Here is a 13,499-nt window from a genome sequence, read left to right as displayed (position 1 = left end):
GAGAAAATTAACGGTTGAATTTATGTACAACATATTTAAAAATATGTAAAACAGTAACAAACGGCGACCGCTGAACTACTGACTCCTAACATAGGACATCCACTTACAGAATGTGTCGGGTTAGACTAGCTTGAAACCTTCCCTCAACCCGAGACAGTGGTGTAACAGTACAATATAAGAAAAAAACCCAATAAAAATTAGTTGAAAAAGGATTAACTCATCAGATGCGAACAAATGAAAATACACATAGAAAAAACATGGTGGACGTGGTATGGTATCGACTTATACATCACCACAACCCTTATACACTTGATACAATTAATCGCAGCTACTGGCAGCACCTTTGTAGCCAATACAATTAATAGAAAAGTCGTGTATCTAAGACTAAAATATCAATCAGTTCACATTCGACTTAAAGTCGTCTTAAACAGTCAGATAAAAAAAATGACCTTGTGCAATGCCAAGATACATGTATTGATAGATTTATGAGCTACGAATGTGCATACGTATGTAAAATATTATTTAGTTTTATTTTGATTTACTGAAAACAAAAAAATAACAATTTCAAAATATGAAAATTATTTATTTAAAGTTAGTTTTCGTGGATACATTTCGGTAGAATATTCAGATTTCATTTTGTTTTGGTTATTAAACAAAACAGTCTTTAATACAGTATTGTTGTTGAATTTATCAATTAAATGTAATCTAGACGGTTCTTTTCTGTTTTTCGGCATTCACTGTGATTCATAACAGTACGAAACAAGTCTGCTATTAAAGGGGCATAATTGGTTCCCATAGGAATGCCTACAACCTGTGGATAACTTTATTACAGAAGCGAACACAAAAAATATCAAAGAGAAAATCAACAGCTAATACAATACGATGAAAGAGTCTTTTGTGACCGGTCTACACTGTTTGTCAATTTATTTTACTAGGAGGACGATACTTTTGTCCTTTTTTTAAAAAGTTTCAAAAAGTTTTTAACCTCTCGGTGTTGAACGAAAATGAGAGTCCTCGTAATAACATGATCATAGAAATCATAACATAAATTCACTGTTCAGTTTCAAGTTTGAAAAGTAATATGTTTTTACATCTACGTCTAATGTTACTGACGTATAATTCAAACTAAACTTCTGCTGGGTGTTTGTATGTATCAAAAATAATAGGTGCGTTCTCTGTGTTAGAAAGATAGGTAGGAATACAGCTTTGAATGGTAGAGTCGTGATAGTTATCTCATAAGCAACACGACGGGTGCCACATGTGGAGCAGGATCTGCTTACCCTTTTGGAGCACATGAGAGCACCCCTTGTTTATGGTGGGGTTCGTGTTGTTTAATCTTTAGTTTTCTATGTTGTGTTATGTGTACTATTGTTTGTCTGTTTGTCCTTTTCATTTTTAGCCATGGCGTTGTCAGTTTATTGTCGATTTATGAGTTCGACTGTCCCTTGGTATCTTTCGTCTACATAAGACTCATCTGTGACGCTCAGATCAAAAATATTGAAAAAGCCCAACAAGTACAAAGTTGAAGAGCATTGAAGACCGAAAATTCTAAAAAGTTGTGCCAAATACGGCGAAGGTTTTCTACTCCTGGGAAAAGAAAATCCTTAGTTTTTAAAAAAAGTTCAAAGTTTTGTAAAAAGGAAATTTATAAAAATGACCATATAATTGATATTCATGTCAACACCGAAGTGCTGACTACTGGGCTGGTGATACCCTCAGGGACGAAACGTCCACCAGCAGTGGCATCGACCGAGTGGTGTAAATATTTATCAAAAGATACTTGACAAGTTGATGAAAGCAATACCTTTGTAAGAATATTTTATTTTTAGAAAGTGCCGTTTATGATCTTCATGTTTATCGATACGCAGGAAAAGTTTGCCATTTCGATGCAACAAACGTACATTTTATGTGGGTTACGAGTGGGGAAATTGAAATCCATAGAATTCATTGGTGTGTACTTTTTTTGACTTTTATTTGTTTATGAGTGAGTTTGTCCAGTTAATATACCACCGAATTCCTTATAAAAAGCGTTACAAAAAGTACTATTTCGAAATTCTCACGAATAGCAAGTGCAGTGTCATAGGTTTTTATACGGAAATACTATATCATATTAAAGTGCCTCTTGATGGATGTCAGCCAATCAAAATACGGATTCAAATGAAGCAGAAACATAATTTAATTACTAAAATATAAGTACCCAGCTGAAAAAAAGTCAAAGTAGGTTTATTTTATCGATTGATTGAGGAAACATTTCATCTGGCAATATATTTTACTATGTAAGTATTGACAGGCATTGTTTTCATTCAAAAAGTTACATCGTACAACACAGAAAAAAAGGTTGGTAAACTATGATAATTTCACTGTTGATGAAGAAAGGGCATAGTTTAGTGTACATAATCTTTTTAGCCTGGCGAATCATAATTGTCTTATGGTCATGCCTAATATACGGCTATATCATTCATCATTCAATAAAAAAATGTGTTAACTTTAGAATTAATTTGGTCGTCCAATAAAAATGGAGCATTTTTTTCAGGATCAAGATCAAAGGTCACCATTTGTTCCATGTAAAATATTTGAACATCTAATATTAAGTTAAATACCAATTTTTCTTTAAAAAAATTAGCACAATCATAATTTATTCAAAACGTATGTAAACTAAAAAAAAAAGTGGATGATTTAAATATTAAATATTCTCAATCACAGTTCAATGGCCTCCAAAATATATCTGCTAATACAATCTTCGGTGATATTGCAAAAGTTTATTTCAATAAAGAATAAAAAGATGGTACTATATATCTTGATTAAAGTAAAACACTATCTTGTAATTGTGGTAATTTATCATTTATGCAATTACTTTACACACAAAAAATAAAATAAAAATGTATATACTATGAAACCTTGCGAAAGGAAATTTTCCAACTTTCTTAAGACACTTGCTACATTTCATGATGAATTTAAAAACTATGATAACATCTGAGGGAAATGTGCCACCTATATTATGATAAAGTTTTTATATTGAAGAAAAACCCATAATCTTTGATCTTTTAGTAACAATTTTAATGCTTGTCCACTAGACTATCTATGATAACATGCTTCTATATTTCTATATTAAATTTGTTATAAACAATATAGTTTAATTATAAAAATGAAAAATCTTTTTATACCACGTAAATCTTCCACTTCATTTTATATATATTTACAAGTTTTTGATCAATTCACGTTAATATCAAAGTATTAAAAAAAATACATGTAGTAAGTCCAATTAAAAGATTATTAAGTTGTAAAAATGTGCTATAATAAGGATGGATAAAACTCAATTAATTTGCATCACTGTTCGTTTGACCTTAAAATATCAATTCAATACTTGACTTTCCACTTAATTGTCATTTTACTGACCTTCTATTATGATTATGTTCCGGTCTCACTTATTGACACACTCACATATAATAGATGAACTTCAATATTACCCATTCATAATGCTGTTTAGACCGTGTTTTCGATTGTTTAAATGATCAAAAAGTACTATTGTTTGATATGGTTTTTGCTTGTTATAAATGGTTGTAATTAAATCAAACTGATTGTATTTAGCATAATAAGTACTTGTAGGCAATGAGCTATTTCTTATTGTCTGTAATTCTTTGTATTAGATACTTATATAGATTGATATAATGATATCCGTCAGTTGAACAAAAAACCAAAGAATGCAAAATACGTCTTTTGTGCTTCTGTGTTTTATATAATTATATATATTCCCGAGCATGTACTTGAGTATCGCTTGATAAAGTCAGCGATTGCTCTATTAGTAATTGTTCACTGAGTTGACAACCCTAATATATTTATAGCAAACATTTTATGTTGACAACAAGGCTGAGTTTGTAAATTTCACGTTTTAAAAGTTTGCTTTTATTTCCCCATATTATTAGTATCTATATTGTATATTATTTCTTTTTAGGATGTTTATTCCCTTTCTGCTAATAATTTTCCCCTTAAAACTATTTATTTGTGAATATTATTTCCCCTTAACGCTATATACGTTAGTTTGTTATTTCCCAAATACTACTATTCATATTTGTATGAAATGTTCCCATAATACAATATTATTGTGGTATGTTAGATCCCTTTATTATTATTAACAATGATTAGTTTTTGTTCATCAGTTTCCTCTTAAACGTTTTTCGTTTTTTTCTAACGATTTCACTACTATGATTTGTTTGTAATCTTCTCTTCAATACAATTCATGTTTGCATGGTATTTTGCACTTATTACTTTTCGTTTTTGCAAGTTTATATCCATTATTTTTATTTATTTCAAATATTGTTTTCTCTTAAAACCATTTAATGTTGTATGTTATATCCCCCTTGATATAAGTTATTTTCCCTTATATTTATTAATTTTTGTATATATAGTTTTCTTTCAACAGTATTCCTTTTAGTTTGTTTTCCCTTTTATTTTTATTTACTGGTCTCCACGTCAAAAAGGCTAGGCATGTATATATCATGATCTGAAAAATGTACCGACGGGTATCAATCTGAATGTTTGAATTGTTTTTCAAATTTCAGAATGTCAGCAACGACTGCAAATATTCCGATGTCCTCCCAATGTATGCCACAAGTAGTCCAACAAGCTCTACCAGTCGGACGACAGCAACAAGCATTTCCAGTGCGGACATTTAAGGTGTTTGGTGGTGTACAGATAGGTCTTGGTTTTCTTCTTGGGATTCTAAGTTTAATTGGATTAATCTCAGATACAATTGCAAAGAACAAGTACGATGACTGTCTTGCCAACACTTATTCCGACCAATATAACGGCAGTTATTATAAAGATTGTTATCGATATTATACTGCCAGCACACGCTTTTCATTTGACATGACTTGTTTTATATGTTCTGGATGGGTAAGTGAAAAGTTTTAAGCTGACTAATAACTGTTCTTAAGAATAACTGTGTTTGAACTATACAAATGTAGAACCATTTATATGAGTACATATCGAAAGGTTGAAGGTTTTCCAATGAGTACCAATTGTGCACCTTTTATAGCAAATTTGTTCATATACTGTTGTGCATCACAGTTTAATGCCAAACTCAATAAAGAACAATTTAATTGATAAATTCAACAACACTTATCATTATCTTGATGATATTTTCCCCGTTAAATAATCAAGAATTTTCTTAACATACTGCTAAAATTTATCAAAAAGAACTAGCTTTAGATAAATCAAATGTTAACAGCTATAACTCTCTTTTCCTAGAGATATTTCATTGTTAAACTACAAACTATATACAATGATTTCCGCCCTATTGGTAATTTTCCTGTTTAGAATGGTGATGTTCCTTGGGCTTTGGCACAGTCTTACAGTGTTTATATATCCCAACTCGTTCGCTATCCCCGTGTCTGTAGTGACGTGTAGGATTTCAATAAGCGTAATCTATGTGTTACTAGTCATTTATTCAGTCAGGGATTACTTTACTTTTGTGCTGACATGAATTATCATTGATATGGTTATATTTATAAATTAACTGTTTACAAAATTTAGAATTTTTGAAAAACTAAGGTTTTTCTACTTCAAGCATAGATTACCGTAGCTGTATTTGGCATAACTTTTAGGAATTTTGGTCCTTAATGCTCTTCAACTTCGTACTTTATTTGGCCTTTTTAACTTTTTTGGATTCGGGCGTCACTGATGAGTCTTTTGTAGACGAAACGCGCGTCTGGCGTATATACAAAATTTAGTCCTGGTATCTATGATGAGTTTATTTACCTCAAATAACTGAAAACCTTTATTCAATTTTCAATAGTTTCAAAGATTTGGTTTGCAAGTTTGGCTGTACCTATAGAAAACTTATTTCAAACGGAATAGTGCATCTTTCATTTTACGGTGATGTTGTTTAAATGAGTACAAAAATTTAGATACTATCCGATTAAACTGATCAATTTTTTAAATAAACTTATTGTTAAAAGTTACCAATTCAACAATGTAACTATATTTTTTAAGATTGATTTTATTGGTATAAAATTTTATTTAGTTATCACTATATTAAAACCATACTACATATTATTGTTATACACATAATATGTACTTTCACGGGACTACAATATGTCAATACTTTTGTTTTGGCATTGCACAAGGTCATGTTTATGACGTTTTACCCTTAATCCATTGGATGTTGGATGTGTCCTGATTGATGTTATAGTATTCGATACACGACTTTTGTTATTAGTTGTTAATTGCTTTGAACTAGCTGTCAGTAACGGCGAGTAATCTCAGATCTGCACTTCGTGTCTTTTTGTTGTTGGGATATACAAGAACCCGGCCACGTCCATTCTGTGTTTTTATTTGATATTTGATGTATTTATAGTTGTATCCTTCTTTAAACTGATTTTTATAGTCGTTCTTATGTTGTATTGTTACACAACTTTTCCAGGTTAAGTGGAGGGTGTGGATCCGCTAGCGTGTTTAGCCCTGTCACATTCTATATGTATGTGCCTGTCCCAAGTCAGGAGCCTGTAATTAATTCAGTGGTTGTCGTTTGTTGATGTGTTACAGATTTGTTTTTACATTAATTAGGCCGTTAGTTATCTCGTTTGCATTGTTTTACATTGTCATTTCGTGGCCCTTTATAGCGGAGTATGGGGTATCGGCTTTGCGAATTTTTGAAGGCCGTACGGTGACCTAAAGTTTGTTAATTTATTTGTCATTTGGTCTTTTGTGGAGAGTTGTCTAATTGGCAATCATACCCCCCTTTTTTTATATATATATTTGACCTATAATTGTTTATTACACATTGTGACTTGGATTGATTGTTGTCTCATAGGCAGCCATAGAGAGAGATACGTATGTTCAAGGAACATATTTTCATGCAAACGAATCGATTTTACAAGCCTTACCATGGCTAAAGGCTCTTGACATGGGACTGGCACAAAAATGCGACGGGGTTTAACATGAATGGTTAGAATTCAACCTCCCCCTATACCTCCAGCCAATGTAGAATAAACTTACACAAATGCAGCAATGCAATAAAACGATATATTCTTGTCCAACTCGCTTGTCAAAGTTTGTATTTTTGTTTCAATGTTTCATCTCAGTCAAGAATCACGGATCAGAGACTGACCAACTATGCGATATGTCCTTATTCCTACAATTACAGCTACAGAGAAATGTATGGTTCAGATGGCTGGATAATAATCAGCCCAAAGGTGACAAATATACGTTCAGCACAAATCATTTGGTTAGACCTCCTTACTTACAGGTTTATATTTAAATGCAGCTGCATTGTTTCAATATACTGATGTTATTGTTAAATTTGTAAAATTGATGGACTATGTACATTTATTTAAAAACCAGTTGTTGGCATGACACGGGTTATGTTCTTCTCATATATATTATGAAGGTATGATACTAAACCCTCACGGGAAGGATTGTGCCTGATATTCATATGATGAAGACATAATTTATCAATCAGTTTAATTAAAGTCTGGAGCTGGCATGTCAGTTAACTGCTAGTAGTCTGATGTTATTTATGTATTATTGTCATTTTGTTTATTTTCTTTGGTTACATCTTCTGACATCAGACTCGGACTTCTCTTGAACTGAATTTTAGTTTCTTGTGTACAATTTGGACTTCAGTATGGCGTTCATTATCACTGAACTAGTATATATATATGTTTAGGGGCCAGCTGAAGGACGCCTCCGGGTGTTGGAATTTGTCGCTGCATTGAAGACCTGTTAGTGGCCTTCTGCTGTTGTCTTCTCTATGGTCGGGTTGTTGTCTCTTTGACACATTCCCCATTTCCATTCTCAATTTTATGTAATAAAAAACAATAAATATCATAAACAGAACAATCTGCCTCATTGTACTTTAATTGACAAATCATCGTTTCTTGTTCGTCCCCCCCCCTGCAATAGTGCTAGAAATATAGTTGGCATTTCATGAAAATAAAGTAAAAACAAAAATGTGTATGAAGTTGAATACAAAATAAAATTCAATTGGCAAAATAATCAATCTTATAGCGCTGATGATTCTGGTGTAATGTAAAGTCATTTATTTGAGCCTTTTCATCTCCGGTATTATGCTACTCACTAATAGTACGTAATTTTATATCAATGCTTAAAAAGGGGCCTCTCAAACAATATAAATAAATAAAACATCCATGATGCAGCTTAAATTTTGTTAAAATTTAAAAAAAATGGTAAAACATGAATACATTTCAATTTTTGTTATTGTAGCATATTTTTACTGCTTGTCTACCTATGTGTATGTCAAAGATGAGAGAAAAGAGATGGACATGTCTGGTAGGCTTTAATTCAGGGAAGACCAATGATTAACTCAAGTTTAAAAATAAAATAAAATGATTAAACAGATTTTACTTTTATAGTTGAAAAACGAAAACTGTAAGAATCGAATTTAAAGCAGTAATTGACTCTGCTTTATTGGAATTCTACGGCTATGATTGAATATCTGACATTATTTATCTGTTTGGATATAGAGTTAGTACGTTAGTAACAAAAAGGAAACAAATAATGTAAATCCATTTTAATAAAATATCATTAAAATTCTATATGCATTGTACAAAGTATAATTATATTATTTCAATGTTCTTTTTTTCTATTTAGAAAACGGGATTTATGGTGTGTAGCATAATTGGAGCGTCAATTTTTATTCCAGCTATGTTAAGTCTTGGTGTATTTTTTCCTATTATTATAGTAAGTAATATTGTTGATTGTCGTCCTTCCCTACGCCTATATCATCCTGCACAGTCGCTCCGTAATTATCGTATCAAGGCGTTTGGACGAGAGCAGGCATCATTAGCGACGTCACAAGTTGAGAGGAGACGTTATCAAGCTTGCTTTCGTCAAGTGCAAAACTGTCTTAAGGAGGGAAAACGACAAGTTATAGAACGATAAACAGAATATCGGGTTTTCTTTGTATAAATATCGTGAAATGTCAGGCGCTCAACCCAATGTGAAGTTTTAATGCTACGCTCAGCAGCAAAAAAGGTTCACATTATGGGTCGCGTCTGATATTTTACGTAGAAAAACCCGATAATCTATACTGTCGAATAGATGATCATATGGCACATCATTGATATCAATGTTCATACGCGTCAAACTATCAAACTTAAATGCTAGCATTTAAAAACTGACCATAAATGCTATGCTGTTCTGTATGGCAAAGTTCACCTAATACGATTTTGATTCCGACGTTCTGTATATCTATTTTTTTTTTATCAAACTGTTATATATTAGAGAAAAGGATAGATATCAGAATAAGTTTTTGTGTATGTTTGCAAAGGTTAATACTAGAGGCATGAACAAACGTAATCACTCTTTTACACTTTTTATGGATCGTTTAATCAAAATGATCATTCTTTAATTTTGATTTAATTTGAAAAATTCTTGGTTCTAATGGATAATAAACAAAATGACTTTTTAGATACCTAGCGTGAGCTTTTATTTTGGCAATGTTTTATGATTGGTAGGTGAGGTGGTGAGTGTCATTTATATTTTGAAAATAGTATTTTGCCACAAATTCAAAGAAATATGTACAACGCAATATAAAAGACGATTATTGAAAATTTATTACCAACATTTAAAACCCTGCATTTATTTGAACAGTTAAAGTTAAATGTATTTGAAATAAAATGATATTTAATTAATAATAGAAACCTGATACAATTTTCCGTTTGTGAAATTTGTCATAATACATTTACGTCTAATCGTGCAATTACTTTACGACAGTCACAACTTATTACACGTACGGCGTCTTAGATTTAGGACAATAATAAATTGATCATAGATACACAGTGGAAATCGGGAAATAAACCGTACCAAATATTTCATCTATCAGCTGGATTTCAAGGCATGCTTCTGTTAAATCGCGGAAACCGTCCAATGCACTTTGTCGAACGACCATGATCTCTCAACAAACAAGGCAATATGAAATACAGGATTTGTCAGTCGAATAATGCCTTTCTCTAGTCTTATTTATCAAGACTGGTAATTATACAGTTTTTGACATGTAGTGGTATTTAAACATTACCATATGATCGGGCGGTTTTGCTAGCCATACAATCAGCTTTAACTCACCATGTTTTCTTAAAATGTCATGTACCAAGTCAGGAATATGGCAGTCGTTACTAAGTAGTCCGTTTCTCTGTATTTTGGGGTTTGGTTTTGTTACAGTTCATGTTTCTGTTCTTCAGTTGTTCTCCTCTTATAATTGGTGTGTTTCCATCGGGTTTTCGTTTGTGACCCGGATTTGTTTTTGCTTAATCGATTTATGACTATTGAACAGCGGTATACTAATATGTCCTTTATGCAGATGGAATAATGGTCAGATCAGTCTTAAAGAATCATAAAACTTATTGACAATTGAAACTATATTTTAGTCGAAATAATTGTATGTATATACATTTATTATTTTTTTTTTGTCAGTTTCGCTTTTTTTATTTGCTTTACGTTAACACTTTACGCTTCCATGTTTATTTCAGATAGGAAATCAAGATTCGAAAGCTGAAATTCTGTCAGTTTACAATGGCTGTGTTGTTCTTTGCAGAAGTGGTAGTCGCAATTATTGCTTCATCATTCTGTTGTTGCTGTTCCACATGGAGGACATCAATTCAGGAGGTAAGCAAATGTTGCTCCAAAACACGAATACTCTCCGTCCCCAACTGAACCTAAATACATCCCAATAGAGGACTAGGAGGCTCAAATGTAGTATTTAATGTTTAGGTGATGCAACCAATACTGAATTTGACAACTTCGTGATATATAAGTTTAGATGTGAATAGATTACAACTGTAAATGTGAGTTGTTTGCTTAAAGTATCAATGCATTTTTTGATAGGTAAAGGAATTGGCCATTCACTACTAAATATAACTGTTATATTGGCCTATAAATATAATCCAACATAACAACAACATGTTATTGATACCGCGATACGACATTTGCTAGTATTGAAAACAGTATTTTTGTAATTTCTCTAGGTCGCACCCATATTCTGTCTGACTCCGGTCATTAACTCTAAATAACTTTCTTACAATTAGCACACAAAATTTTGATTTCCTGTGTCGAGTTACGGCTTAAACAGACATATTCTCATTATACATGGTTATTGTGCATTGGAATATACATCGAGCTTTAGTATGTTTTCCAGTTCTTCACCTGAACTCAGGAAGGGTGATTCGTATTTACTTACATATAGTATCGTATTAACTTGTGTGCCAATTGTTTTTGTTTAATTAGAAAGCTGATCACTGTTTCTTTAGATAAAACAAAGCAATAACTGTATTAACAAATACTTGCGTTTTCATTTCTCAATAGGGTGTTGTTATAAGCACACAACCTGGAATGTTTCATAACCTACCACAGACTCAGATTCCTATGCAGAACGGCCACCAGGTCATGATAGCTTCCGGGCAAACAGATAACCAAATAGTGCAGTATTCCAGAGGACAAAAGTATCAAGTGATTCCTACAACCCAACCTACAGAACAGCAAGTTCAACCTGTTGGCGGTACTCAACCAGAACCGAACGGTGGACAGGTTGTTGATACCAATCCGCCAGCATACACAGAATAAAGGAAAGATAACTACCCCTTTCGTGCGATTGTGTGTTGCTTGTTGTAAACAAAAGTCTATTAATCTAATTTAAAAAAAAAAGTAACACTGAAATTAGAAACACACGATTATGTATACTTGTATATAAAATGCAGAGCTTTATATGTCTTTACCTTTTTTACCTTCTCAACCTAGTAATATGTGCTCTTTATGAAAACATAAGGTGATGGAAGGTTTTAGTGTAAAAATTAAAGTATAAAAACTTATAGAAGAGGGGCGAAAGATACCAGAGAGACAGTCAACCTCATAGATCGAAAATAAACTAGCAATGTCATGACTAGAAAAGGTAAAAGACAAACAGACCAGTAATAACACACAAAACAATAGAAAACTGAAGACCAAGCAAAAAGAATCCCACCAAAAACGGGGGATGTTTCGGAAATGTATAAAAAAGTAAAAAATCTTCAAAAACATACATTGAAGTATTCCAGTTTGGTAATGCAAATCTAAAAAGATCTATGATTATATAAGAATATCAGATTTTATTATGACGTATTTGCTTTAACTTTAGTCACATGCAATATACCCTTTCAGTTAATACATTTGAAAATTGAAAGATATAAAAAGAATAAGTAAGGTTTAATCTCTTTTTATTAAATTCTATAAATATTTTTTTAAACAATTGTCAAATTACGGACAGTTCTTAACTGTCTATATTCTTAACGTGAAGTGGTATAAGAACTAGAGCCTTTATTAGTTGATTTAAAAATGAGTCTTGTTCTATGCATTTAACAGAATTGTATGGCAAGGTTAAATATCTTTTTAATACAAATAACATCCTTATCAAAAGCATATTTAAACACTAGGTTTGATATTAGTTTTCTGAAAATACCAATATAGATGGTCTGAATATTGAATTTCCTTACGTTTGACTGCTTTCAGAAAAAAACCTAACGTGAAGGATAGAATGTTACAAAATTCGTTTTCAATTTAATTGTTTACATAGACAAAAAAAAACACTAAAGTTTCCTAACTACTTACACTAATCACCTAAACTGGTGTACATGATTGATGCCTTCCTTTGAATCACCTTGTATAAACCTTCGAATTGGATAGAGATATTTCCAAATACCTATTGTTTAATAATATCATTTATATGTTGAATGGATTTGTCGTCCTGTAAGCCTTGAATAAAGTCAATATGATTGAAATTTTTATATCCATCATGCAAAACCAATTTTAAAAATAAACAATGTGAGATGCAACTAGAAGTGTTAATTTTCTTTAATATACAAAGTAACATATCTTTATTTTGTGCAATGTCAATTTCATCATGGATTGTTTTTTTCCACAATCAGGGATTAATTAAAGGATTAAAATAAGTTTGAAATTTGTGTTACAATCTAAATAGCTATCAAGTATTACATCGAGTTTTACATTAAAAATAGTATAAGGTCAATTCGGTACGAAAATGGGGAAGAGCTCAGTACCACCTCGCCCCTCTTAGTTTCTCAGCCTGATACAAAAATATTTTTCTGACATTGACCTAATATTGTATATTTATAAATAAGACAAACTTGCACACCAATAACAACAAAGCTGTAGAACCAAATTGAAAATACCTACTTCGTTACTTCTAAAAATATCAAAACTGACAAAATACAAAGTTAATTTCAGCAGACGATATACAGTCGTGCAATCAGAGTCATTACAATTTAAAAATCTCTACAATTTAAAACATGAAACACTTGAAATGATTTCAATGATTGAATAGATAAACATATATCTGAAAAAACAACTGGATATGATAAACTGTAATTAAAAACAAAAACAAACCCAACAAAATGATATCAAATCAAATGATCATATGATTGCCATTAAGACAAACATCACACGAAGTCTCAACGATGTTCCCTAAAACAAGTTCAAAATCTTATCATGTA

General features: G+C 31.7%; 1 protein-coding gene across 1 annotated transcript; it reads left to right on the top strand.

The window, feature by feature from the left end:
- The first annotated feature begins 2,208 nt into the window (after positions 1-2,208).
- LOC139524179 (uncharacterized) lies at positions 2,209-12,821 on the top strand. Its single transcript, XM_071318808.1, has 6 exons — positions 2,209-2,276; positions 4,560-4,893; positions 8,224-8,289; positions 8,611-8,700; positions 10,488-10,623; positions 11,320-12,821. Exons 2-6 carry the CDS (start codon positions 4,561-4,563, stop codon positions 11,355-11,357), a joined length of 663 nt encoding a protein of 220 aa, XP_071174909.1. The 5' UTR covers positions 2,209-2,276; position 4,560; the 3' UTR covers positions 11,358-12,821.
- Positions 12,822-13,499: the final 678 nt, after the last annotated feature.

This window comes from Mytilus edulis, chromosome 5 (genome assembly GCF_963676685.1).
Source record: "Mytilus edulis chromosome 5, xbMytEdul2.2, whole genome shotgun sequence".
Taxonomy (NCBI): domain Eukaryota; kingdom Metazoa; phylum Mollusca; class Bivalvia; order Mytilida; family Mytilidae; genus Mytilus; species Mytilus edulis.
Note: the sequence above shows the minus strand (reverse complement) of the source record. Positions and strands in the feature narration are given on the sequence as shown.

Coding starts and splice junctions, on each gene's coding strand:
- LOC139524179 (XM_071318808.1), top strand. CDS start 4,561: ATGTCAGCAACGACTGCAAATATTCCGATGTCCTCCCAATGTATGCCA. Junction 8,701..10,487: donor TATTTTTTCCTATTATTATA/GTAAGTAATATT, acceptor TGTTTATTTCAG/ATAGGAAATCAAGATTCGAA. Junction 10,624..11,319: donor GGAGGACATCAATTCAGGAG/GTAAGCAAATGT, acceptor ATTTCTCAATAG/GGTGTTGTTATAAGCACACA.